Source organism: Neopelma chrysocephalum, unplaced genomic scaffold (assembly GCF_003984885.1).
Source record: "Neopelma chrysocephalum unplaced genomic scaffold, ASM398488v2 Primary Assembly neopelma1_79, whole genome shotgun sequence".
In the NCBI taxonomy this organism is placed as follows: Eukaryota; Metazoa; Chordata; class Aves; order Passeriformes; family Pipridae; genus Neopelma; species Neopelma chrysocephalum.
Genome location: NW_020897740.1, coordinates 240796 through 267899, shown reverse-complemented (window position 1 = coordinate 267899; position 27104 = coordinate 240796). Strand labels below are relative to the sequence as shown.

Genomic DNA, 27104 nt, shown 5'->3' with positions numbered 1-27104 from the left:
AACTGTCTCTATTAGCACAGAGCAACGGTCAGGGGAAGGGGATGGGTGATTTTAAAGGAATTAGATGTTTGCAGGGGTGGGAGAGAGGAAGAGGACAGTGGGAGAAGCATCAGTCATTTCAAATCAATCACTAGGGAAGAATAGCCTTGCTGTAAAGGTACCTCATTAGTCAGCAGACATTGATTGCAACTGGCAGAGCAGTGTTAATGCATGTGCTGAAAAGAAACTTGTGCTGTCATCCCCAGCTCATGGCAGCTGAGAGGATTGACCAGAAGGATTTCACAACACAGGGAGAGCCCTGAGAAACTCCTGGAGTCAGCATGAAGGAGAGGAGTCCCAGTAGGACTTACCTAGGAGCTTTCTGAACCACTTTGGCTTCTTGTCCCATACAATGAAGAGGTAGTAGGCAGGAATGCCAGTCAGGGTTATTGCAAATCCAATCCCTGTGTTCACTGGGTCAGAGTAAAGTGACAGTGCAACCATGAAGAGACAGGTGAAGGAAAACAATGCTGGAATAAATATAGGAACCTGAAACATAATCACACAAAGAATCATTAAATAACAGGGTCAATGTAAAGTAATGACTAAGACATTTAATGTTCCATGAAACGTAAATTTGATAAAGCCCAGCACAACAGGACAGTTCTGCAGAGATATGGGTATCTAGAACATACACACAAAATGCCAGTGACTGCAGAAGCCAAGCCCTGCAGAGTGCTGTGCAGTGAGTACCACAGAAGTCTCTTAATTACACTCTAAAATACTTCAGTGTTTTACATCCTTTAAAACACAAGGACTGTAAATAAGTTACATTGTAAAAGTCCTTTCTCTAATCCCCCAGTAGATAAGTAAGCAGCTCTGACCACAGTAAAGATTTCCACTTTGATAATTACCCATCAGAAAACGTTTTAAAACACAACCAGGAGCTCAAGTCACCTTTTAAAACTATTAAGAACATATTGATTTTCTTCCTAAGGTAAAAATCAAAATCTAGCAGGAAGAGAGCAAATTAAACACCAATTTGACTAGTATAAAGATATTTGATAGTGTTATGCAACTGATAGCCCCTGAAAAAGCCCTTTCTGACTGTATGACTGATAGCATTATCAGCGTCACTGTTAAAAGCACACAAAGTAACAATATCAAATTTATTTACTCAATTTTCAAGAACACCATTACAATCACTCTGTTAGCACCTCTCTGAAGGAACCGCCTACAGGCATGGCTTATGAGTGTAATGGAGAATTGGGGAATTCCTTGGAGATTGTTCTCTTCCTTTCATGCCTCAAAGCATTACTGTTCCTCTTTTGTGCACTGTCAAAGCATTTTTTCTTTTAATCAAAGCAAAACAGGTTGTGTCGCTGACCTCCTTATTTATAGATATACCTACAAGAATGCAACAGCGCACATTCTTAGTTCTTCACAAAACAGACTTCTTGGCAGCATCTAAACAGAAATATATTCCTCCATTTTTATGATGATGGACGTTATCTTTCTGGGTACACAATGGGACAACTTACTTTGTAAGACAGTACTTGAAATAAGTAAGAAGAATGGTGGAATCAAGGCCAAAACAGCTACAGTTCAATGGGCTGGACTATTTAGTATTTTCTTTCTGGGTTCACAATCACTGTGTCTGCAAATCCACTGCAAGTCTCAAATATTATAATGATAGCACTAACCACTTATTTGCACAGAAAATTGGCGTATTTGATATTGGATAGGCAATGACTAAATGTTTTATATTAATGTTTATGCCTGACATGAATTTTCGTAGCAAAATTATTCAGGCCTTTAGCTGGGGAGCTTGCAGGAAAACACTCAGAGAGCCTTCAGTGCAAGACTATTTTCTTTTAACTCCGCTTCTCTTGAAACAGAGGTTAGCTTGCTACATCAGAAAATGCTCCTTTGCTGTCTGACTACAGGATGGAGAGGAGGGGGAAGGATTCATGTAAAACAGCAGAGAGCAGAGGTTACCTTGAAAGGACGAGGCATATCAGGACGTTTATATCTGAGATAAATCAACCCAGCAACTACTAGTCCAATAAAAAGCCACCTGGCAAAACTGAGGAAATTCAGGAGGCTGTAGAGATCCCCGTTGAATAACATTATCATTGTGAGAGGATGCTGAAAAAGAAATAAGAGGGGTTTAGTAGATCAATCTCTATTATTTTACAGCAGTGATGTCAAATTTTTCCACAGGGACAAGCAGCACAGCCTTATGCACACACCTGAGTGCCACAGACTTCAGGCTTGCCTTTGTCATGCAATCGATGTACAGCTGTCCCCTGAGACCGCGTTCGATCAATATAGATCTGTCCTGGGTGGCCACACATGGTCAATACAAATGTGTCCCCTGTGACCCAGACAAATACACAGGCACACAGCCCACTGCATCACCAAAATGCTTGAGCATCCTGGGCAGCATTCTCATGGGACCTGACAAGTGTATTAGCCCACTGCAGCTTTATTCCCTCATCACCAATGCAAATAAGAGCAGTTAAATTCTGGTCACATGTGATCATATGAAAGCAGAGGTTTGTAGGTGTTTTGTGGAAGGAAAAAGGTGACTTTTTGCACACTGTAAATGCAAACATTTCTAAGCAGAAAGAAGCATTTAGCTGTAACTCAGGCAGCAAGTGAAGAACAAGGAGAGGGACACCAGAACAAATATGTTTTCTCATCAGAAAGCTGTTCTGAGATACAAGTCTTCTGTGAGGCAGGCAAAAGCTTACATATAAATGAGTGATGTGTCTTGAGTTAGGTGGTTAGTATAGCCTACTAGAATCTAAAGTAATAGCTGGACAAAAAAATATCCTTGCATTTGGGGATGAAGGAATGAGTCAAATTCCCCATAGCCCTTATTCTTCAGCAAGAGGGAAGATCCTGGCAGTGAGAGTATTTAGGTTTATAACAAGGCAACAGTTGAAATCAACTGCAGATGCAGTAAAACACTGGGCTAAATCTTTACATAAGGAAAACTAATTTGTATTAATTGTCTAGATTCGCAGCCTCTCTCTCTTTCCTGTTTTCAAAGAAGTGAAGACAACATGGATTTGAACTAGAAGAATCAATATTTCAAATGTGGGTCTCTGCCTTCCAACCCCTAATGACTTATAAAGTACTTGGTTCTTTACACGCAGACATTAAGCAAACTGCTTCTATGTAAATGTCAAAGGAAATTTTACCACTGAATTATATTGGGCAAGATTTCTTCTCTATAGACTCAGCCCTAAAACTTTAAAATATCAGTTATAACTAAAATGCAGGTTTTAATGATCATGTAAGTGAAGGAGAGCTATCAAGAAAAAATAAAATAAAGTAGGTTTACAATCAGATTGCATGATTTCTTGGAGTTGCTACACACACATCTATCGGATACCAGGGCATTGCTGAGGAATACACCTGGTCCAGGTATCTCGGTTTGCAAGACCCAGGTTGAGATGCAGATTGAAATGTAGATTGAGCTCTGGGTGGGAGCCCGAGACAAGAGGCCGTGAATTGCCAGCTTTCGGGATAACAAAGGGCACGAAGAGCGGTGACGCCGGCCAGGTGAATGAACACTGTGAGACACAGCAGGAGCCGGGAACTGCCGACCTTTTGGATAACAAAGGAGACGAAGACGGGGGACGCCAGCGAAGTGGATGAACTCGGAGAGGGGGACAGGAGCCGAAGACTCGGAAGGAAGAGAGAGTTGGCTGTGAGGGGGTTCCTTTCTTGGGAGTCCCTCCTCAGCGGCACAACCTGAGCTGTTCCTGTGCTGCGGCGCCGTGTATGGCTTCATGGAACGAGACATCTGAGACTCCGCTATGGGAAACCTGGGGTCGAACCGGTGAGGAAACCTGGTCTGACTGAGTGGGCTTCGGTTCCAGCAGTTAAAGTCTCTGGTGCTGAGTGTGACTGCCAGAGAGTCCCGTGAATGGTCAAACTGGGAATTTTCTTTAACAACATCATACATACGCTAACAGACTTCTTAATTCCTAAAAATGTGGGGTGTTTTATTTAACAAGCCTCAGACACATGCTCATTTTCTCAGTTTACCCTCAAGAGCTCTTTTCTTTCTTACAGTGTGTAGACCTTGACAGGAGAAATAAAATAGGGAAATGCTAAAACACAGATTATTGATGCAGAATATATCCTGCAACTGCTCTATTTGCAATAAGGCAAGATAAAAAATAGCCATCTTTGAAGGAAATCCCTCTTCATATGAGAATCTGACTTTTTCAAAGGAAATCAACCCACTAGTGTAACAGGACCAAATACAATAGCAGAAAATGTCTCTCAGAACAAAAAAAAAATCATATATTTTTACATTTGTGCATTTCATTCCATGGAAAACAGTCAAAGTCTTTTACCCAAAAGGTATACCTATTTCACCTAAACAAATAAAATGTAAACTGAATGCTTATGGAAAATGAATTTCATTAAAACTTTTCACCATAATCACATTGCCTAATTTTCAAAATTTGGAAGCCTATGGTTGTATGGGCACATATAAAATTCAACACTTCAGCTGACACTTCAGAAGTGAGTTATAGGCAAAAAATGATTTAAACTCCAGTACAAGCATCTGATCTTACTAGCATAGACTCACAGATGCATCTTTTGCTGTGGCTGGAACTTCCTAAAGAGGCAGAGGTCTGTCCAGATCCATTACAGTCACTGAACCCAAACGAGGGGCTGAACATCCATGCTTATGAAAACTGCATGATAAGTGAAAATCTTCCTGGCACTATGCAAACTGAACTTTGAGGTTGGTATTTTGACATTTAGTCCTAACATTTTACCATACAAATTAGTCTGCAATGCAAACACACGGCCAACATTTACCTCTGCTGCTGTTTTAGAAATCAGTATTAGGATTTCCACTAAAACACCAGTTGTTTTCCTTAGACAATTCACAGACTATTTCCCAGGCACATGTTCTCTCATTTTTTAATCACCGCTACACTGCACTGCTGAGGGTTCCCCCTCCATTATCTTAGCGCATAATTGTTTGCATTTTTCACTATAAGGTAGTATAAAGACCCTTAAGGGTGTTGTTCACAGATGCTGGTATTTAGCTGCACTTTCAGTTAACTGAAACCGTTTTTGTTTGTTTAACTGGAATTTGTTCCTCTGAAAGGGAACCAGCTCATCACTAGCAGCTCCTTAGAAATACAGAGCAATAAGACAAGAATAACGTTGCAGGAATAGGCAGTCAAGTGCTCCGACAAGAAAGCAAGGAGGAGATGATAGAATAAGAACAACCCCCAAATCTCATTCCTCTCTTTCCTGTTCTCTGTCCTGCCCAAAAGCCCATGTACACATTAATAAATGAGACTCAAGCAGTGCCCAGATTCTGTTCGAATTCTCCAGAGCAAGTCTGTAATATGAATTCTAGTGCAGGAACATTTGTTTGTATGATTTACCAAAACAATGACAGCTGGCAGAGGAGTGTGCTTGCGGACATGAATCATGGAGAGAATTTCCGGAAGGTGACCCTCGCGGGATGCAACGAAGAACATCCTGGTGGGAAATAAATGTGGACAGACTTTAAATGTGCTCATTACTGTGACTACGCAAAGTGGCTCATGAAAGTCACAGAGCACAGCAGCACTTCTTAGTCTTGTTTGAGGTATTCTGAATGAAAACCCTAGCAGGAGAAACCCATATACAGAAATCAAAGTGATCTCTGAATGTGTCCCCTGACTGGCGTTTGGAACTAGTTAATATTTTCTCTCCAGTTTCCCTCCTTCACAGGTAAAAAAGTAGCCATTAATTAAGGGGTATCCTCGGAAGGATTAATTTCCAAACCATTCAAAGGATTTTAACAATAATACACTAAAGTCAACAGGAACAAAGTGAGAAAAAGCCCCACACCTAGTAAACAACGAAGTAATTTTGCATATCCTGCTGAAGAAATGAACCCTACTCTCCCTTCCCCTTGCTTGCTTTCTTTTGATGTGTATCCCAAGCCCTCACCCACAGGAATATCAGCAATGCTCACCTGGAGACCGCAAAAATACCACCATTCATAGATCCAAAGCAGGAGAGAGCAACAAATACTGGTACAGCTAAAGAAAAGTTTCCCATTAGCCGTTCGGCAAAGGTCTGTCAGAGGAGAGAGAAACATACAGTGATTTTTCATAAAACAGGAAAGTAACTGTACTATATTAGCAAATTATTATGGTGTTAATTATACTCCTTTTCTGCATCCCTCACTGAAAGCTGTGCTGTTGCCTCTTCTTTTGTGTCACCAGCTGAGCTCTTCCACCTTTACTGCTGAGGGTGTCTGGAAGATCACTGGTCGAAGAACGCTGAGGAGCTGGAATCAGGCCCTAACTTATGTCTTTTTAGACCATTATGACTCAAAAGAAGAAGACCCAGTCTGAATGGATCAAGGTCTGGTTTGCATACCTAATTTTTGGTTTTCTACAGCCTTCATTCTACTCAGCTGATGCTACCCAGTGGTATAGTCCATCAATTCATTAGCAGAAGAGCCTTAACTGGGGTTTGGGGTACCACAGGAGACATGCACCATTTTCTTCATGTTTACAAAATGTTTTCTTTCTAAGTCTCCCATTAGCTACAGAATTTGGTCATTTTTCAAAAGCCATGTCAACCGAAATAATCACAGGCAGTGTCATACTGGAAAGGAAATGGAATTTTTTATTTCCTCATTATGACTCAGATACCATAAAAATCGGTATCATCACCACAATTCAGCAAGAACAACCAAAGCAGTACTGCCTAGCCAGGTTGCCTTGCAACTCCTTCCCAAATGAGCTCCCGTATTCACAGCAACCCCCTTCCTAAATACTCAGGACACGTTGTGCAGAGACAGCGTGACTGTCTTGCTACACAAGATAGTTCAGAGCTCCCACTTCCACAAATATCTGTGATTCCTGCTTCCCAGGAGCCGAGCTTACAATTTAGCACAGAATTTTTCAAGCATGTACTCAGCTATAAAATTTAAGTCCTATTGACTTTGTTATAAGAGGTAAATAAATACAGTCCAATGTTATGTTTATAAATGTTATTGATGGCCTTAAGTGCAATCCCAGCCATCAGTCAAAAATCAGACTTATTTCACCGGTATGCTAATAAGTGGTGCCATACAAAAACCTCATTGGATGTGTCCACCCAATTTTTTCCCCTGGAAAATAAGAATATATCAACAAACACAACTGCAGCAGGGATACAGCTTTGTATTTTTCTTCTGTAACTTACCACTGCTACAGCTTTTGAAAGCAGCAATTCCCCAGCACTGATTGTAGTGAAATAAGCCACGTTTGTTAACACATAGCCAACTGTGACGATAATCATTGAAATGCATATTGCGAGAGGTATGTTTCTGAAATACACAAGGTAGCTCATTATTTTGCAATCTGGTTGCTAGTCCCTGAACATGAAACAAATGACATGAGAAGAAGCCACTAATGATGGTGAATGCACATTTGGTGATCCCAAAATATCACAATTAGAAACCACCAGTAAAAAAAAAATAAACAAAGCTATCTAGACAAAGCAAAGAGGTTTATAATGAAGAGGTGAGAAAACGTTTGAGGGAGGAGTCGTCTGGGGACACGGAGAGGCCGTGGTCCCTGTACTTCCCATACAAGAAGTATGGCCCATTTGAGCTGCCTACTCAGACTGACTTGCAAGCTGAACCCAAGAGGAAGGCAGAAGGTGTCACTGGCTGAACCAGCAGTAAGGCTGAGATGACAGATGCAGGTGATCCAGCTCTCTATCAGGAGGGCAATCACAGTGGCATCTCCAACATACCCACTGGCACTCCATGGCCACTGACCACCTGGAGGCGTTTGACATCCTCCCCTGGATGCCAAAATACCCAGTATCTGAAATTCTGCCCTTTCCTCCTCTGTGCATTTCTTGCCTCGCACACCTTACCATACCCTAGTTCTCTCTCTCACTATTCAGGGGAATATGAGAGCAGAATATGACACAGAAACAGAAACAGCACGAATTTGTACTGTTATCACAGCACAAACAGTATTGAATAGCACAAACCCCCTGACAGCTAAAAGACAGAACAATAACAAACAAATAATAATGCCAAAATTTTATATAGCACGTCCTGCAAGTCAAAGAGAACAGAATTATTTCAATTTTAAAAACCAGGAACAGAGGCACAGTGAATTTGTCCAAAGCCACGCTGCAGGCATACGTTCGAGTCAGGAGAAAAAAACAGATGCTTCAAGTATTGCTCTAGTCTCTTTCCACTTAATATTATTGATATTTGCATTACACCAAGAAAAGATTCAGATCTGAAACTAATGTTTGGTCCTTCATTGCCAAGGTTGAGAGTTGCAGTATGCAAACCCCCTCACTGCTTAATGTCTGATTCCCTCCAGTTGTCTATATTAAGGCGGCTTTTGAAGGGATGGAGAGGTTGCCATATCTAGAAAACTTCATCGTGAAGGTCACCCCATCAGGTGGAAGAAAGGAGAGACAGAACTAGGAATTCTGATGTTCCAGAAGAGATCACAAGAACAGTCCTAAAGGACTGTTGTAATCACATCAAAGGAAAAGGTTCTGAAAACCAACACAAAGATCCATTCTTTTCTGATGTCAAAGAAGCACAGCCTGGTCAGAATTTAAGGATCCTCTTTGCTACCAGTCCTTGTTTCTCAAATAAATCCTTTACATCAGTAGGCCTGTAAAGAGCTGAAAAGAAGCTCTGAACTGAAACTAAATAAATGCATTTATTTATAAATAAGTAAAGCAGGACAGTATCACTTTTGCACATCTTGCCCACCTTAGAAACCATGGTGTCAAATACTCCCATTAACCCGGACACACAGGTAGGTAAGAGGATCGTGCTGTAATGTAACACCAAATCTGGGTAGACATGATACTGCATTACCCCATGGCTACCTCATGCATGCATCCTCAGGTGAAGAAACTGGAAAAAGGGAAGCCAGTCAGCTTGTAGAATGTACTTGTTGATGAAGAAGCAGACAGCAAAGACCAGAGCAAAGAGCCCAGAATGCAGGTGCTGTATTGCTGGAAAACCCACAAAGCTATGGACTCAAGAAATACTGCAGCTCTCTGTGTTGATACTATGTGCAAAAATGGGTTTTGTAGGTCAGTTGCCAGATATTTTAACCAGCTAGGTTAAGCTTCTTACCTGACCTGGGTGTAAATTGAATTCAATCCTCTTAGCATCTGATTCAAGGTAGGGATACATGGATGCAAAGCCTCTCAGAACAGTGATTTTAACTATATCTTCTGCATCACAGATAAATGCTTCAACCACCAAGCTATTGGATAAATCTGCACTTACTCCAACCTTAAAAAGAATGTTTCCAGCCAAAGACAGCAAAGTTGGACTATTTTCACTAACACCATTTAAATGACTGTAATCACATTGTTAAATTTAAAAGCTAATTTTGTTCATTCTAACTCTTACCAAACTGAATACTCTGTATTCATATCTAATTTAAATCACAGTCTTAATTTCTGATAAAACAAAATAGCAGTTCAAAACTAAGGGGAAAAAGAAAATCATGTTTCCAAACACAACCATTTTCTTAGCACTGAAGGTCCTACCTTGTTATGCTGAAGAGCACTAACCCCCTTGGATAGTAATACCAACAATAAAAAACACACTCAGGAGAAGAATAAAACTCCTAAACAAGACAGAACTAGTCAGCAAGCACTATTCATTAAAAAGCCTGCAAATCATAACTCTGTGCCTGGAGCATCACAAGGGATGCTGTGACTTCTAAGCTTCTGAGTCCTCGTTTTTGAGGGAAGCGAGCTCCCAGGCTGCACCTCCTTTTGTCTCCTGGCAGGAGCGAGCCTTCAGAGGGCTGTCGTACGCCCCCACAACCCTTCCAAGTGCTGCTTATTAGCCACTTTTTTTCAGTGACAGACTTAGACAAAAATAAAAGGCCAGTTTCAAGATTTCAGAGATGAGCAACACAGTACGGTTCATTTCTCACTGACACCTCCACTCATATTTGCAGTTGGTCCTCAAGTCACCTGAGAGCACAGACAGACAGGCACAAACCATATGTAAAACCACTAAGTGAGAGCTTTAATCGTGTCTTTTCTATCCATCCAATTTAAGAGGCAGTTCCCAATTTGCAACAGGATCCCATTATCAGATTCTCTGCAATGGACTGCAGTCGCTGCACTGGAATAAAAAGTGTAATGCCATTACCAATAAAGATTACCTCCTTTCCTTGGAGGATCACTGTACCAATTCTCTTGGAATATTTTAGATATTCTCCAATGTGAGAAATAAAGAATCGGTTTTATTACAAGCAAATGAATTAAACAAATCACTAACGTAGGAGTTTTTCTTTACTAACCTATAAGGCATATCACGGAGTTGTAAGACACCGGATTCAGCCTGGAACCGGTGTCAGGGAAACATGCGGATGGGAATAGGGAACTGTAAAATGAATATTGGTAAGGAAACCCCTTATACCACATGGCTGCTCCTGGAAGCTGCCATGCTGCTGGACACTCTACCTCCCAGCATGACACAGCCAACCAGGGAGAGGGGAACGCCTCTTCTATGACGTAAACAGAGTTGAACCTTAAGAATGTTTAAAAAGTGGGACTTTTGAACTGGAGGGCGTGTTCCTGGGAATCCTGCATGCCTAGGACACCCAACACGTGTTGTAATTAATTTTTCCTTTTCGTTTTATTCCTTTTGTTTTGCAAACTTTTGCCATCTTTCTAAATTTAATAAATGAGATTTTTCTCACATCCAAGACATCCAAATCTTCTCTGTAAATAAGAAAAACCATACCAAAGTTCTGTTCTCCATTAAATTGCCTCTATTGATGCAGGTTTCACCTTTTCACTTCTACATCCTATGAATCACACACAACACGGTGTCAGAACACTGATAAGCCACGTTTTTGATATAATGCAAATTCACAACTGCCTCACAGGTGAGAGATTTGCGCTAGAGGGAGACAGAAAATTCAAGAAAAACACATTTTCCACTTTAAGATTATTTTAAGATTTTGATTCATTGAAGTTAAAGATTCTGATGAGGAACTTGAACACATCAGTAAGACATTTCTTAGGAAAAAAATCTTAAAACAGAAATCTTATCCAACTGATAAAGACCTCAGAATGGTCAATGGCTTAAAAAACATTGCACTGTGTGTGCTCAGATACAGGAGACTGTAATACCCCATTTACTTAAAACATGGACTTGAACTTGCATTGAAGTGGCTACTGGCTACTATAGGGCAGTGCTTTCCTTTTGCTCTCATCTGAGAGTTAAATCTCAACAGATTTCAAAATCAAGAACAATTCTTTTCAAAACAACTCTTTGTCTGAATAGACCTTGAGGTGCTGATCATAGAATCATCATAGATCATAGAATGGTTGAGGTGGAACAGACCTTAATGATCATTTAGTTCTAATCCCCCTGTCATGGACAAGGACACTTTTCACTAGACCAGGTTGCTCAGGGCCCCATCCGACCTGGCATTAATATTAGATCCAAACTTATACAATTATTTGGAAATGCCTTGAGCATTACTGTCAAGATGATATTCAAGCACACTGCTCCTTGGTTAGAAGGGGAAGCTGCTGCCAGGAAAGTCTTTTTGCAATATTCATCTCTTCTCCCAAAGCTTTGAGGAAAACCAGTACCAAAATGAATCTCAGGAAACCTGAATCAGGCAAATATTGACAATATAGTTAAAAAGTCTTTATAAAAGCAGATAAGAGACAATTAGGATAATTTCCATGCACCTGAATGTTGACTAAAAATTGAATTGAATCTCTACCTTTTAAGACTTAGTAGCTACTCCTAACTACTATTCAAAGCTAAATCTTCCCCTTTTGCCCTATATACAGAGCAACTGTAATGAAGAATTGTAACAGCTTGAACAAAGAGCACATCTACCTTATGATTCCCACAAAAAGAGTCACCAAGGAGCCTACCATCACAGAGAAATTCAGCAGTGGGAATATAGCTAGCCCATCCTGTGCTATATAGGGCTGAAATGCATTGCCAAGCAATGGCTTGGAAGCAAATTTACTTCCTCTAGAGTCTGTAAAGAGCCCAAGAGCTAGGGAATACGGTTCAGTTAATCAGGATAACCACTGGGGTTTGGATTTAACCTTCAGCATTGCAGAATCATAGATCTTCCGATAATTAGCTCTAGTACCTCTCTACCTCCTACAAATATTTTTGAAACAAAAACACAAAGCACAGCAAGTAAGAGAAGGGAAAAAGTGAAAAAAAGATAAAAGGAAAATGAGAAAGAAAGTCAGAGCAGGAACCCAGGGATAAGAGCAACAATGTCAATAAATCAGTTGAACATTCCCAGAAATCTACAGCATATATCCCAGTTTAATGACAACTTTTATAACAATGGCGAGCACTAAGAGCTGTGACCACTGAGGGCTGTTCTTTCTATACAATTACAAGCACACAGTCAAATACACCCCACCAAGCCAGCTGAGTTCACAAGGATGAAACACATTGTCGTCACATCCTTTGTTGTTTAGAGGCCTTTCCAAAATCTTTTCCTTGCATCCATTTCAAAACTGGGTTTTTACAGATGCTCACTCCCAGTAAACTGCCCTGGACAAAGCTACACTGGTGGGACCCAGCCAGGAAACATAAATGAGAAAGTCTAAATAAAGCACTTAATTACTGATAAAGTTTGATTAAACTACATCTTTATTGTACTGGGAAAATACATATAAATTTCTGTTACATATAAATTTAAAAAGAAAATAATAAAAAAGGAGAGAAGACCTAATTCCACATGATTTCCAGGCAAGCACTTACTTGGTTTTCATGAGCAAGATGCTGTATATGCTATATTTTTTTAGTTGACAATTTACCACCAGAGGAGTTTCAATAGTTCTCTTGTGCAATAATTTATTCACCATTTGCAATCTGCTAAGCAAATTTGCAAATTAACTCTTTCCAGATTCTGACACTCTTAAAAAAATCTAATCATCCACTGCACTGGTCATAAGGCCAAATCTTGGCAGAAGAAGTCACAAGAGTAAATTTATCTTAATAACCTGACACTGGAAAAAGTAACCAAATACAGAAAGTGGCAAGAGAATCCTGGTTATTCAATATTCCAAGGACTTCACTGCAAGACTAGATGACATATAGGCTTGCCTTAATAAGGGCTGTGTTCCAGAGTCCAACCTATATTTCTCACCGCTATCAGGTAGTTATTCTGTGAGCTGTGGCAATTCCAAATTCTGGACAGTAAAGCAGTACATTTTGATATAAACTTACTTTTCCCTGACGCAAATTTTTCATGCAAAAAGCAGCCTACAAGACAGAACACAACACTGAAGGGATCAAATAGTTCTCGCCAGGTCAACAGATGAAAAAACTGCAATCTCATCCATCTGTTAGGACAAAAGGAGGATGCAAAACTTAAAAGGAGGCCTCCTCCCAGGGTTGAATCAAAGCCAGGAATAGAGAGGCAAAAGGGATGGGAATCATCACAGCACCTCTCAAATCCACATATTTATAAATGCTAACAAGTGTCTCAGCAACAGCTGACTTCAACAATAAGCTATTATTATTATTCTGTTTATTTTAGTGAAGGTTCCCCTCAGCAGATCACTCCTTCTCCCCCTTCACTGCCTCTCAATATGTTCCATCCTTATGTTCCAGATCAGAGCTGCTGTCTGTGGGTTTGCAGCTCAAACACTATACAATTACATCACTTCATCATCTTTTGATCTTCTTGATTTTGAGGGGAGAAGTGATGAAAAGGAAAGCCTAGCTATTAAGCTGCACTCTCATTTACACCATCACATGCTCCACAGATGTTAGTGCTGGAGTGAGTGTTAAAGGGCTCTCTTCTTCATTTCCATGCTTTGGTTCCATACCTCTGACTTCTGCAGAGACACAGCAGGATTATGCCAGGATAACAGAGTGATGAATCAGGCCACAGTTTGCATTTAAAAACCTTCTTGCCTTCTTCCACCTAGCAAGAGAAGAAAAGAGCTTCTGCTATGCTAATTACTTGTTTTCTACCTGCTGTTTGACTTCACTGGTTCAGATTATAATTGCTTACAGTTCACAAATAGGGTCTTCCATGACCCGCTGACTTTAAAGGGTCAAACTGCATTGCCAGCGTGCTGCAAAGGGCAGGAAATTTTATCAACTTCTCAAATGTTTTCAGTACTCCTTCCAGCAGGCTTTCCTCAAAAATGAATTAGCATAAATACTCCCCTGTCTGAAACTTAAGACTTAGAAACGTATTAATTGCACAACGTAATCTCTTCTCCATAACATGTCTTCCAGGCAAACCCTGCCAGCTAAAGACTCAAATAGAAGCAGATCTGCCCACAGCCTTGAGAAACTGAGAGCAGTTGTTACACTCACAGGGGAATTTGCTTTATTTTATCAGAGATTTAAACTTGGCTGTGATCTCTTTGTGTACAAACTCAGGTTGGCAAGCCGGATGCCATCAGAGTGCCACACTCATTTACGTAATAACCCAAGCCCCACCTTGTCAAGCCAATACCTCTTATGAAACACCTTTCTTTGAAGAGCAGAATGGATTCCTCTAAAATTTGGACTACCAGCCAGAGACACCCCTCATGTTCAAGCAGGATCCTGAATCTTTTTGCACGGAGTGGATAGTGTTTCTGGCATTCCCAAAGAAAACTAAGCCAACAGAGAAGATATCAAGGATGACAGCTAAATCCACAAAGAACTTCTGAGGTTACAGCACTAAATATTATTCATGCTGTCTCTTCTCAGCCATTTCTTGTTTAGTAAGCATGTGAGCACTATTAGGAGCCAGAAACTGAGTGCAAGAGGCAGCACACAGAGCTACTACGGAGGCTAATTTTTAAAATCTCTTAAAAAAATAAATGGAATACAGACTTGAAACACAAAATACAGACTGAAATCATAAAATATCAATCATCCCCTGTGATTTCTCAGTCAACTCTGCTTCCATATGTCCAACAAGTACCAGTATTCAACATCTTCATGTTACCTCTGTTGCAAAACTCATAGTACAAAGTTTACAACTGCTTCCAAAAGACGTGAAACATCAAATCCAGCTTTTATTTTGTACTGTAAATTGGCCCCTAAATTACCTCCCTCCCAAGAACCTAAAAGTATTTTCTGGTTTTTCTTTCCTATTGCAATAGTCATATCTGCATGGAGCTAGGCTTACCCTGGGAACTCAGGTGTGCTTATTATGAGAGTCTGGGAGGCTTAACCAGAGAACAGCCAGGTGCCTGGAAATGTGGGCACCAGCTCAGCAGGATCTCTATCAAAGGATTTGCATTTAATTTTTCAGAACCTGAAATGGCAGTGAAGATGCTCAGAAGACAATGCTTGTTTATCTAGGATATTGCAATAAAGGTGAGGCTTAAGCTGGACCTGTAATTAAGAGGGTGTCTGTCTCTCTCACACAAGTGTTCCTGTTAAAAAGCAACAGAGCCTGAATTCAGAGGATTCAAATACAAATATATTGTCACTCTTGAGTTTGATGAACGACTTCCATGTTTCTACCTAACATCACTGTTTAATGTCACCCTCACTATATTTCACTTGTGGGAAACTTTCATGTACTCAAGTAAGTTTGTGACCTTTTCCACCAGAGATGCAAAACCTCAGGTTTTACATTTATTGCCCAGCTCCCTCTCAACCAGGAGATGAAAGGAGCACCTCTGCTCTTTCACAAGCTCCAGCATTTTATTTTCTTCCAAGATCTATTTGCTGGAAGTGCTCACAGCACTGCCAGCAGCGTAGATCACAGTGAGAAGCACTCGTAAATCATGGTGCTTGCTTGAAGGTAAGGAAGCCATAACCACAAACCTGACATAGGGCTGTAAAAACAAAACACCTGCCTGCACCAAGTTCCTGTATGGAAATGAATGGGAATGGGGCAGAGGCTCAATTCAAAGCACTTCCTACAAGTTGCTTTATTTAGCATGAGATAGTGAGTCTAACCTCCTCTTAATTGCTCCACACTGACAGATACCACACTGACAGACTTAAAATAAATGTAAAAAGAAGGGAGTGATGTAATTGCGTATTAAAAGTAGTTTTATTTATTACAGGGGGCTCTCCTGGGAATTTGAAATTATTAGTTCCCTGAGCACGTGATTTATGAACAGGGTCTACTTTCTCCAGGCAGAATCATTTTCTTAGGGAAGACTGAGCACTGGTAGTAGCTGCCGGGGTGAGGGGAGGGATATTTAGAATTATAAACAAGGGGAATGTGTCAATCAGGCCACATAGCTGAGAAACCTAAGCCACCAGCTACGACACAACAATAATATCATGGACAGGGAAAGAGATTATGGTGGTTATGAGAGAAATCCCACTAAAAACTGGGCTGCCTGTCACAGCACCCTCCCCACACTCCTGCAAGTACCTGCGTGTTTTCAGGCAGCCGGGCTGCGGTGGAAGCAGAGTCCTGCCTTGATCTGTGTGTATTTCTATTGTCTGTACTGAGGAGTTATGTTTCTGATTTTAGGTCATCTGCAAATGACAAAGCAACACTTTGAGTAATGCAAGGGAGCAGGCTGGCAAGGCTGCTATCATTCCCAAAATGAGCTGCTAAGTTCAGAGTCTGGGAACAAGCAGCCTGAATACAAAACACCTCACTTGACTCCAGGGGAAGGTACAGGAGGGAACGCCGCCCCCTCAACCAAACTTTTTAGGGAACATGTTGATAGCATACTAATGACTCCTTACAGTAATGAAGGAAGATAAATGCTTAGGTGCACAGAGGAATGGAAGGAGAAACGTATGGCTGTGTGTGTGTGTGCACATAAAAAGAGCTAGATTTCTCATACTTGTTAAATTCCCTGACATTTAATTTCGAGCAGGAGAGTTTCCACAATGCCAAGGATCATACAGGAACAATTTGCTGCCGTATGTTACCATTGATATTTCAGCATGAATGAAAATTGCACCATTCGGTGATGAAAAGAGCAGCTACTTGTAATAAGGAGCACCATGGAAACTGAAATATCATTTACCAAGATAGGCTCTTCTTCTGAAGGAATTCAAAATGAGAAAAACGGTAACTGCAAGTGCCTCGAAGCATTAGCATTTTAAAAGATATGCAAAGGTGTAAATGAAATTAAAAGGAGATGTCTTAACATTACTACACTACCATGAAGGAGGTTGTCTGGCAGATAAATTGTTTTCTCTGCAGAACACAGGGAAATGACGCTTTTGCTAAGGACAGCCCAGCAGACAGCCTATGGATGTGGGATAGCCCATATAGCACACTGAAATAATTCCGTAGGAGCTCCGACATGGAAGAGAAATCCAGAAAAATCCAAATGTGAGCTGAAATATGCCTTTGCAGCACACAGTAACTAGAGGCACTTGAATGGAATTCAAATGGGAATATCAACTTTTTCTGTTGTATAGCTTCAGTGCTTTGAGAAAGGGAATATCAGTAAGTTGAAATCCTCTCCCACTAAGCCTTCATAATGCTTGAACTACAATCATATGCACATGAGAAGAGCTTATCCTTTTTTTTTTTAAGAAGTGATGAAGTGATGTCATGAAGCGAAATATGCACAGCTTTCAAAATCATCGGTAAGGTTGGATTTTCCTTTTTCTGTGTCCAAATTGAGAAATCTTAAATATAACCTTAAATATAACCTTAGGGAGTTAATCCTGAAACCCTTCTGCAAATCAAGTTCCCTTCAGTTTGGATAGCAACATGAAATAGCCAGAATTATTAGTCTATTCCAATTATCTTGGACAGTATAATCAATGAGACTTGGAATTTTAAGGCTGACTCATCTTTGCAATTGCACACTGTTCAATGTACCCTGAATGCACTACTCTTTCATGCTAAAATCTCAAAATGAAAGCAATAACAAGGGTTTACACAGAACTTACCATACTACCTCTTATCCTGACCCACAGAATCAACCCGTTAAGAAATATGTACTTGTGCCATCAAAAAAGCCCTACATCCTGGCACTCCATAGTACCCTGCCCAGCACCAGCCTCCCTGACATCTGAATCTGAAAGTAAACCTAGAAAATCATAGAAAGGTTTGGGTTGGAAGGGACTTCAAAGGTCATCCAGTCCTAGTTCCCTGCAAAGATTGGGGACACCTTCTACCAGATCAGGTTGCTCAGAGCCCCATCCAACCTGGCCTTCAGTGTTTTCAGGGATGATGCATCTACCACCTCTCTGGGCAACCTGTTCCAGTGTTTTACAACCCTCATTGTAAAACACTTCTTCCATGTATCTAATCTAAATCTACCCTCCTTCAGTTTAAAACCCTTTTTTCTATTTATTGCAACAGACCCTGCTAAAAATTCTGTCCCCGTTTTTCTTATAGGTCCCCTTTAAAAACACCAGCTCTGGGGAACAGCACAAATTTATGTGTTAGTTTAGCAACAGTGCTTGCAAGGCTTTTTTTCAGTAACCAAAATAAGCACAAAGCAGATGGCAGGATTTGTGCCACTGTGGGCAAAATTATGTTCTTAGAAGCAGAGAAAATATGTAATTCATTACGCTCCAGGGCCATTCTTCTAGCACAGCATCATGACTCTGACAATGCTCAACACCATGGTGGCCTGCAGCTTGGATCTATTCATGTCTGGGATAGCCTGCAACTAAAAAAAAGCCTCTCCTCATGGCCTTCACAATCACCAAGCAAGAATCTTAAAGTAATTCTGCTTACTTTTCACACCTATTGAAATATTTCATCTGTAGATACACAAGCAGATTATTCTCTAATGGGAGATTTGCCCAAGGAAAAGGAATGTCATGGTCTTCTTTGCTTTTATTTGGTTTTGCTTGGCAACTGTTTTTTTCCCTGTTATAAACAAATATGAAAAAATAGAAGCACCTGTCTTTCTTTTACACCATAGAATGAATCTAATTCTTCTTTTCTCTAAAATAACCCCACACAGATCTTGAACCTCTTGTCACACCAGAGTACTCTTGTTCACTCTCCATTCTCATGATATATGGAGGAGATCTCTCAATTGCTGTTGAGTCTTTTCAAGTGATACTATCAAAACTACTCTTACAAGGGATTTTCCATTTCATCATACTTTAAAAAATTAAATACTGTTATAATACAGTCCATTTTTTCACAATGAACAAAACATAATGATGAGGTGAAGATGCAAATAACTGCACTTGCTCAACAGCAAGTGTTACAAGTGAATGAGGATTGACATAATAGACCACAGCAGTGCAACTTGTGAAATGCAGATTATTCACTTCACAGCTCCTCTGGAGCCATTATAATCTTATATAAATCCTCTTAGTTTACAGTTCATGGATATAGGCTGTACTGTAATTTAAATGATTGAAAACCCTTATGGGTTGTTAGTTAACAACAGTCTTTCCTTAAATAAAATATCACTGTCACTATGTGTTTAAAATTCCAAAACACTCACAGCCAAATACCAAAGTATAAGCTACACTGTAAGCAACTAGAACCTGCTTCCAGAACATCTGTACACCCATAAGCACTCACATAAAACAGCCACCATGTAGGGAAGGGATGTGCAGGAGAATAAGAATCTCAGCACTCGTTAGCTAAGAAACATCCTCCTCTGATGGAAATTCTTCTATCACATAGAAAAGGATGTACTCATCTACAGGAAAGATGTACAAAGCCAAGTTGTCTTGTTTTGATACGACTATTATGTACCTTAAATACAAGCCAGCAATTTCACTACCTATTAAAGCTGAACAATCAAATGAGACAACCCCGCCGAATGTCTCATCCAAAAAGACTGTGTCAGAGTTGAGTAAGTTATTCTGCTGGCTGAACCAAGTGGAAGATATTCGTTTTCTTGTGTATGATAATACCATTGCCATCGGCATTTTGACTGTGCTGTTCTAAAGAATAAGTATTCATGATGACATGGCATGTGTCAGCAATCATTTGTGTAGATATAAAACTCCAATCTGATGTGCATGAGTGCAACAAAGAGCACACTGCCCTTGCAATTTTAGTTGCCCATTGCTTTATTTGTATTTTATTCTCCCATTCTGTATATTATACCACTAAAAAATGCTGTCTGTCTTTCTGTCTGTTATCTCACCATGTCTGTCAGATGGTGCCAGCATCAGACTATAGAAGTTTTAGATGGTGCTGTAATAAAAGGCTGCTGTTAATGGCAAGAAAGATACTGCTACCTACTCTGATCTAACATCATGCTTACCTAACACAACCTTAGCACCCTGCTCTTTCTCATTTTTGAGGCTCAGCGTTAAGGGAAAAGGAAATAAAAGGTGGAAAAATAGGCTCATCCCCTTCTGGATCCAGGAAAGGATGCACTTCAGTACAGATCAGAACATCACACAGTGAATTAAACTAGCCATCTCTGCCATATATTTACCCATAGGTAGTGGGGGTTGGTTTGCTTTTACAAATAACAGGAGAAAAGTCTGTGAGACCCCTTTTTCTATACACAGGCTGTAGCCAACAGTGACAGTACCCATAAGCAAAGGCTGATCTACACCCCTGCAATTCCAAAAGGGATTTCTTGGCTTTGACTGGGTTTTACAGTGAGATTTTGGTGCTATTTGAAACACAGATTTAAATCTCAGACCAAAACATTAAGGTGAGTGCTTTGAGTCACCTCCACAAGAGCTAATGCTGTTGGCTAAATACAGAAATCAAAGCACATGTGTCAGAAGAAACCAGGCTCCAGTTTTAAAGTGGGAAAGAGAAAACCCAGGAGATGTTTGTCTGCACCCACACTAGAAGCTGTATAAACCACATTTGCTTGCTTTCACAAAGAGTGTAACACCCCCAGAACCCAAGGTGATAGACGTGGGGGCTATGGGGGAGCTGCAGTGACTGCTCTGAACCACCTCAGGTGGACTTGTCACCTTTACCCAGCTGTCAGCCCAAAGAATGGTCTGAGAGTTACCAGTGAGTACAATCAAGGCTTTCAGGCATTGCATCAGCATACAAAGAGGCAATGCACCATAGTTAAATGAAAAACTGCTTCCTGAGCCAGTAAGTCTTACGCAGACAAAATGTTTCCTGTTTTGGCCTGGTACGTTTGGCCCAAAGGACTCAGCGTGGTGGCTAACATTCTAAGCACATAGATAGACATTTATCTGATCTCTACCGAGACAATTTTGGGTTTGCCTCATCTGGTTATAACTGATCTGGTGAATTTACTCATCTTTCTATCTACCACTGCTGTCTCATCTCTCCTCCAGCAATTTCAGCCAGGTCATCTCTTAATGAACCACCAAAAGAGAATGAAAATGTCAAATGGGACCTTTGCTGTGGCCAAGAGAAGAGCTGCTTAGCCCTGAGAGACCCATCATCTCTCCAGTAAAATACAGCCTGTTTTACAGCTCTGGACCTTCAGCACTACATCAGTCTTGCAAGAGATTTTTATTCCTGCAATGAATATTCTGCTGAGCTGCTTAGGCTTCCCATAAAGAAGATACTGTCACCTTTCCGTACAGGTACTGCTGCATCCCTCAGTGCAACAGAAATAGCTGTTATAACAGTTTTGCATAGGTTTCAGCTGGTGAAAATGAAGGAAAATGCAGAGCAATGGAAACTTCGAAGGTTACACTGTTTTGTGTTACATTACATTACCCTGCTGGTAAAGCAGATTAGGATTTTGCCAGCAACTCCAGGGGAGACTGTGGATAAACATTTGTTTTACTTCCTTAGTGGACCTGATTCATAGTAACCATGATTCACATAAACAAATAGAAAATGATAAAAAATAAAATAAAATAAAAAACCAGCAAAAGGAAAGCAAACACACCTTACACTCAATAGGTTATCACATTAGCAAACAAACTGAGCACTGAGGGCTGGAAAGGAGCAATGAGCTCTGTTGTGACGCAATGCTGTGCACCACAAACCAAACAGCCACCACAGGGACAGACGGGGCCAGCACCTGGGCTTATCACATCCTTACACCTTGGAGCCACCAAAGCTCTCTGAAACTCTGAGACAGTGGTGCTCCAGGACTCTCTGTGGCAGCCAGCCACAGCTCCTGCAAAACTGTGGGAGTCCTGGCACCCTGGGGAGACACCTTCACAGCACTGGGGGAGGGCAGGATGCTCCAGTTGAGTTCCCTGGACTTTGCTTCCTCAAAGGAGGTGCCACAGGCTTGAGAGAGGAAAACCTGTTTGAGGGTTTGTCTCTTAAGTGTCCACTTTCCTGTAGATGTTTGCCTTCCGTGTACACTGCAAGCAATAACTTCACCCACACCGGGCCATGACGCCTTTCATTGTCACTGTTAAATTGACAAAAGTAGTCACTTATAAAAATCAAAATACTGAAATCATAGAACCATAGAATGGTTTAGGTTGGAAAGGACCTTAAAGACCATCTAGTTCCAAACTCCTGCCATGGGCAAGGATACCTTTCCCTAGATCAGGTTGTTCAATCCTCATCCTCTGCAGCAGAGATTAGCCCAGATCCCCTTTTTCCACTGGCCTTGGATAAAAGAAGAAATAAGGCCAAGTACCATGGCAGCCTGCATGTCCATTCATCCAGTGAGTCTGCAGGAACCTCTCCCACCCATTCTCCTGTGGTGAGATTCTGCCCAAACAATGCATTTTTACAACTGTCTAATAGTTCTAACAAATAATCTTCAAAAAGTTTCAAGTGTCTCCAGAATTCTGAAGGAATTCGTTCAGTTATTTTCATTTCAAGTTGGTCCTTTTTATCTTAAACCACAGAGTCTACATAAACAAAAACAAACATTTCGAAGCAATAGCTTCTGAAGTTTTACCCTAAAGTAGATGCAGCTTCAGTGGGGAGGCAATCATGCAGGCAGCCTGCCCTCCCACCCTGCCTTATTGTCCTCCCTCCCAACAGCACACACAGGCACAGAACCACTACTAACCCTGTGTCCTGGCATATATCACTATGGTATTACAGTCTGCCCTTGCAATTTTTCTTTTTCCTTCCATCCTCCAGCTGTGTTTGCTGAACATCTTTGACTTTTCAGGTGGCTGACTACCTTCCTGATTTCTGTACTAATGTCTTGGTGGTATCCTTATTACATCTATGAGACATTAAAGGAATTAGAATCAGATTCTATATCAGACAATTAAGAAAAAAAGAGTAAAGACAGCACTATTAATTTCCATACACATTTCCACAGCTAAAATCCAGCACAGCAATATTGTATCTACCCAACATCTATAACATTTATTTTTGTTCTTCCATTTTTCCACTCACTCTTCTCAAGCACCCATGCCAGGCGTGTGCTATAAGTTAACTTTGACTGTATGAAATAATAATTCAGTCCAGAAAAATCAAACAAATACATAAAAAAGAAACTACAGGGTTTCTTTAGTATACCCTCAAAGCTTAGTTATGAAATCTGCATTTCCTAGTCCTGAATATTTCTGGGGCCATCAGCTTGACTTTTATGTGAGTAGGAGCATTTCATACAAGGAATATAAATGTTAGAACAGGTAATTATACAAGTGACCTTGCCTTGCTTCATTCGATAGTGAATTATTAGTCTTCTCAACTGCAATTTTATAAGACATCCTTATTGTCCTAATTAACGATCAAGGTACATCTTTGAAATCTTTACAGACACTATAGATTACATCAGTCTCTTTTCTAATTTACACATATTGACTGGCATATCAGTTTAAGCCCTGTCACAGGTAGCTCTTCACAACAGTCAATTTCTAAACAGAACATCACTTTTTTTTTTAACATTAAAACAGAAAGATAATAAAGTGAAAACAGGAGATAGAAAGACTGGGAGGCAGTCGAACCAATTCAAACACTAAATTGGTGTTTAGAAAGCAGCGGCCAATGACAAAGATACTGGTGCCTGAAAACTGCACCTGAGGGTCATCTCTTGTCTCTCTCATGGTGTAGAACTGCACCACAGGACTCAGCACTGATATAAACACAAAAAACACCCATGGGGTAGGAGAAAATTAAAAAAAGGAAACTGCACAAGGGAGAAGGAAAAAGAAATAATAATATGTGATGAATTTGTGTCACATACAAATTCCTGTAGATTGTATCCACTAAGTCAGTCCCTAACTAAATGCGTAAGTAAAACATGCAGCCTCTGGAAAGCAGTAAGCACACACAGCAGCTGCCTCTGACTCTGCAAAGGTAAGGAAAAGGAATAGTGCCCAATGAAATCTGCTGCCCTTTTGTTCTCCCTGCTGCAGAAGCCTTTGGTCTCTGTGATCCCTATTCCAGATGACAGGTGAATTCATGCAGTGAGTCATCTTCCCAGCCCCTCTGCTGTCTGCATCTCTTGCTCTGGTGAACTCAGAGCACTGCTCTGACACAAAGTGCCTCTGTCAAAGACGAGGCAGGGGATTCAGGTTTGCAGAGTGTCTTTCTGCATACATCTGGATCACTCCAGTCTCAAGCTGCTGTGCTTTCCAGCTGTGCTCTCTCTGTTTCCTCTCTCTTGTGACACAGAACTGCTGTTGAGCAGGACCCACTGCACCTGTGGAGCAAGGGACACCCAGGTGTGGTAGGAGGAATCTGTGTTCAACAGCCGAGAGTGACAAAAACAAGAACAGAAGGACTGAATCTGCATCCTCAGTTAATTATAAGCTATTACATATGGTAGCTACAATGTTGGAACTCTTAAAAATTGCAGGGCCAAAGAAAAGTCTGCACTACAGGACTACAGGATAATCCACATTATTAAATCCAAAAATCCAGTTTGATATAATTGAAGTTAGCAAAAAAAAAAAAAAGGCAACAAATTACTTGGGTTTTAACTTGGGTTAGCATTTTCAATTCCATTCTGACCCTTTTCCCATTTTAACTCAAGCTGCTAACACAGTTTCTGTTCTTTGCTCCATCTGGTTGGAAATATTTTGTTGATTCAATGACCTTCACCAAATCCTATCACAGACAAACTCCAATTATGGCTCACGAGCAAGTTGCAACCCTTGAATTGTCTGCATGTCTCACATGTGGCTCGCTTAAATGTATCATTTCTTGGCACAACCAACAGATTGTCAAGATTAGGGCATTTATGGCACATCTTACAGTGGATGGGATGGAGAGTGATGAGACAATAAGTTGGAGTCAGAACTCAGGAGTGTTCAAGGCCAGGTTGCATGGGGCCCTGAGAAGCCTGGTCTAGGGGAATGTGTTCCTGCTTGTGGTACGGGGTCGAAACTAGATGATCTTTTATGTCTCTTCAAACCCAAACCATTCTTTGACTCTATTTTTAGTGTTTCTCCCCTCTCCACCACTACCTGCTCCAGCTCCCCAGTTTTGCAAAAGATTTTGAATCCAAGCTGCCTCAAACCACCACCAAAGATTAGTTGAGATCAGGTGCAAAATTAAGTAATAATTACTTTTTCTTACTAGCAAGTTGTATTTATGAAGCATATCATGTCATTGATAACACCTTGTATTGCCTCCCACATAATGTTTTGTCAGTCTGAAGTTACACCCATGGTCTTCAAGCGACACAATTTGGGAAACCCCTGTGTACCAAACTATAGAAAAATTAAAATCTCCCAAACTAGGAGTGAAAAGAGACTATAAATAAAGGCAAAGCAATTCAGAACATCCATGTCCCACTCATAAGAGAATTTCCAACTTCCATCAAGAACTAAAAAAAAAATAAAAGAAATTTATGAAGGGGAAAAAATTAGTTCCTATATTGAGATTTCAGAAATCTGAACCCATCAAAAAACATGCATCCAAGACTGAAATATTTAGTTTCAGAAATTAATTATTAGCCATTTCTAAAAAAAAGGTAATGAATGAGCCGAAGATGTGAGACATGCAAACAGCAAGGAGTTAATAAAGTCAGCGAGAGAGCAAAAGTAAAACTCGTTTTATCAAGAAGTTTCATGCTGGTGAGTCAGCTCCCCTGAGCTAGTAATTGTCTATTTGTCCCTCTCAAACACACACAAATACTACGGAATTACATTCTTAATTAAATGCTTTTCATACATTTTACAAATAGCAAACCCCATGCTTGGTTTTGCGTAAGTACATTTGAGCTAGTAAATTACTTTGTTTTCTTTACTTGGCAGATTCACCTCCCCATTAAAGGATTTTATAGATTTGAAAACATGATTTTATCCCTTACACAGCGTACAAATAAACCATAGAAAGGGATGTTGAATTCACCAGTGTTTGGACACCTCATCTGAGATACTTCACAGATAACTGAGGGAATTTAGGCAGACTGTTATGCTGTTAAGATAGAGTAAAATTTAGAAGGAATAAGACTTCTTAAAGCAACATAAAAATAGCTGGGAGGAAACTAATTAGAATATCATCATTTTATGATGAAGAATAAGTATTCAAATACAAAAATAACCCAAGATACAAATAATATATGGAGGGAAAACTCACTCAGTTCACTTGACTGTCACTTAACTGACCTGGCTTTCCCTTTAAGGTAATCTGATGAATTCACATGAGCAAATGGGCTTTGAAAAATACTGGAAAGATTAGCATTTGTTTCATTTGATTATCTTCAGATAAAATATCAAAATGTAATCCTGTAACTTCTGCACTGAATATTTGGCACTGTAGGCTGACATGAAGAAAATGAACTGGAGTCAAATGTATCTTCTATGAATAAGTGCAGTATAATAACACAAGAAAGATTTCAAACTCCAGGCAGATAGACCTTTCTAGTGCCTAAGATTACTGATATCAATATTAATATTCCTTTTCAGAGTAAATTTTGTCATTAAATTATAAAATAACAAAAAAAAAAAGAAAGAAAGAAACAAAGACACAGAAATGGCAAAGGTTTGCATTCTCTCAATTAACACTGAAAATATTTTTTACTGTTTTTTGATTACTGGGAATCTGACCCCAAATGAGGGGGTAGATTGGCAGTGAGTGACAGTGCAATTCAAGTTTCTGATGGATTTTGGAAAGGTGCTGCATTCTAATGTGAAGTGCCAAAAATCAGATGGCTACAAGAAACAAGGGAGCTGGAAGAGTTATAGCATCATAGTCACCATTCCCCTCCCATCCATCTGCATCTCTATAATGCTTAGATACCCCAAAAGAAACACTTCTAATACCACATTTCTCTCACTCAGTCCTCATAGATGCAAAGTGGACTTTAAACTATAATTAGAACAAATGGGTGGTACACATTAGATTAATTAGAAATGACATTCACATTATTTAAAACCAATATAAAAG

At 40.2% G+C, this 27104-nt stretch overlaps 1 protein-coding gene across 8 annotated transcripts in view; it reads right to left on the bottom strand.

Annotated features, from left to right (window-relative positions):
- Positions 1-27104, bottom strand: part of SLC7A11 (solute carrier family 7 member 11) — a 222657-nt gene that overhangs the window by 7183 nt on the left and 188370 nt on the right. For all 8 annotated transcript variants that reach the window (XM_027690024.1, XM_027690025.1, XM_027690027.1 and 5 more), the window contains 5 exons: positions 7213-7336; positions 5990-6093; positions 5412-5508; positions 1978-2127; positions 351-528 (listed from right to left, as the gene is read on the bottom strand). In XM_027690024.1, coding sequence (XP_027545825.1) covers positions 351-528; positions 1978-2127; positions 5412-5508; positions 5990-6093; positions 7213-7336 — 653 coding nt within the window. The remainder of the gene's footprint in view (positions 1-350; positions 529-1977; positions 2128-5411; positions 5509-5989; positions 6094-7212; positions 7337-27104) is intronic.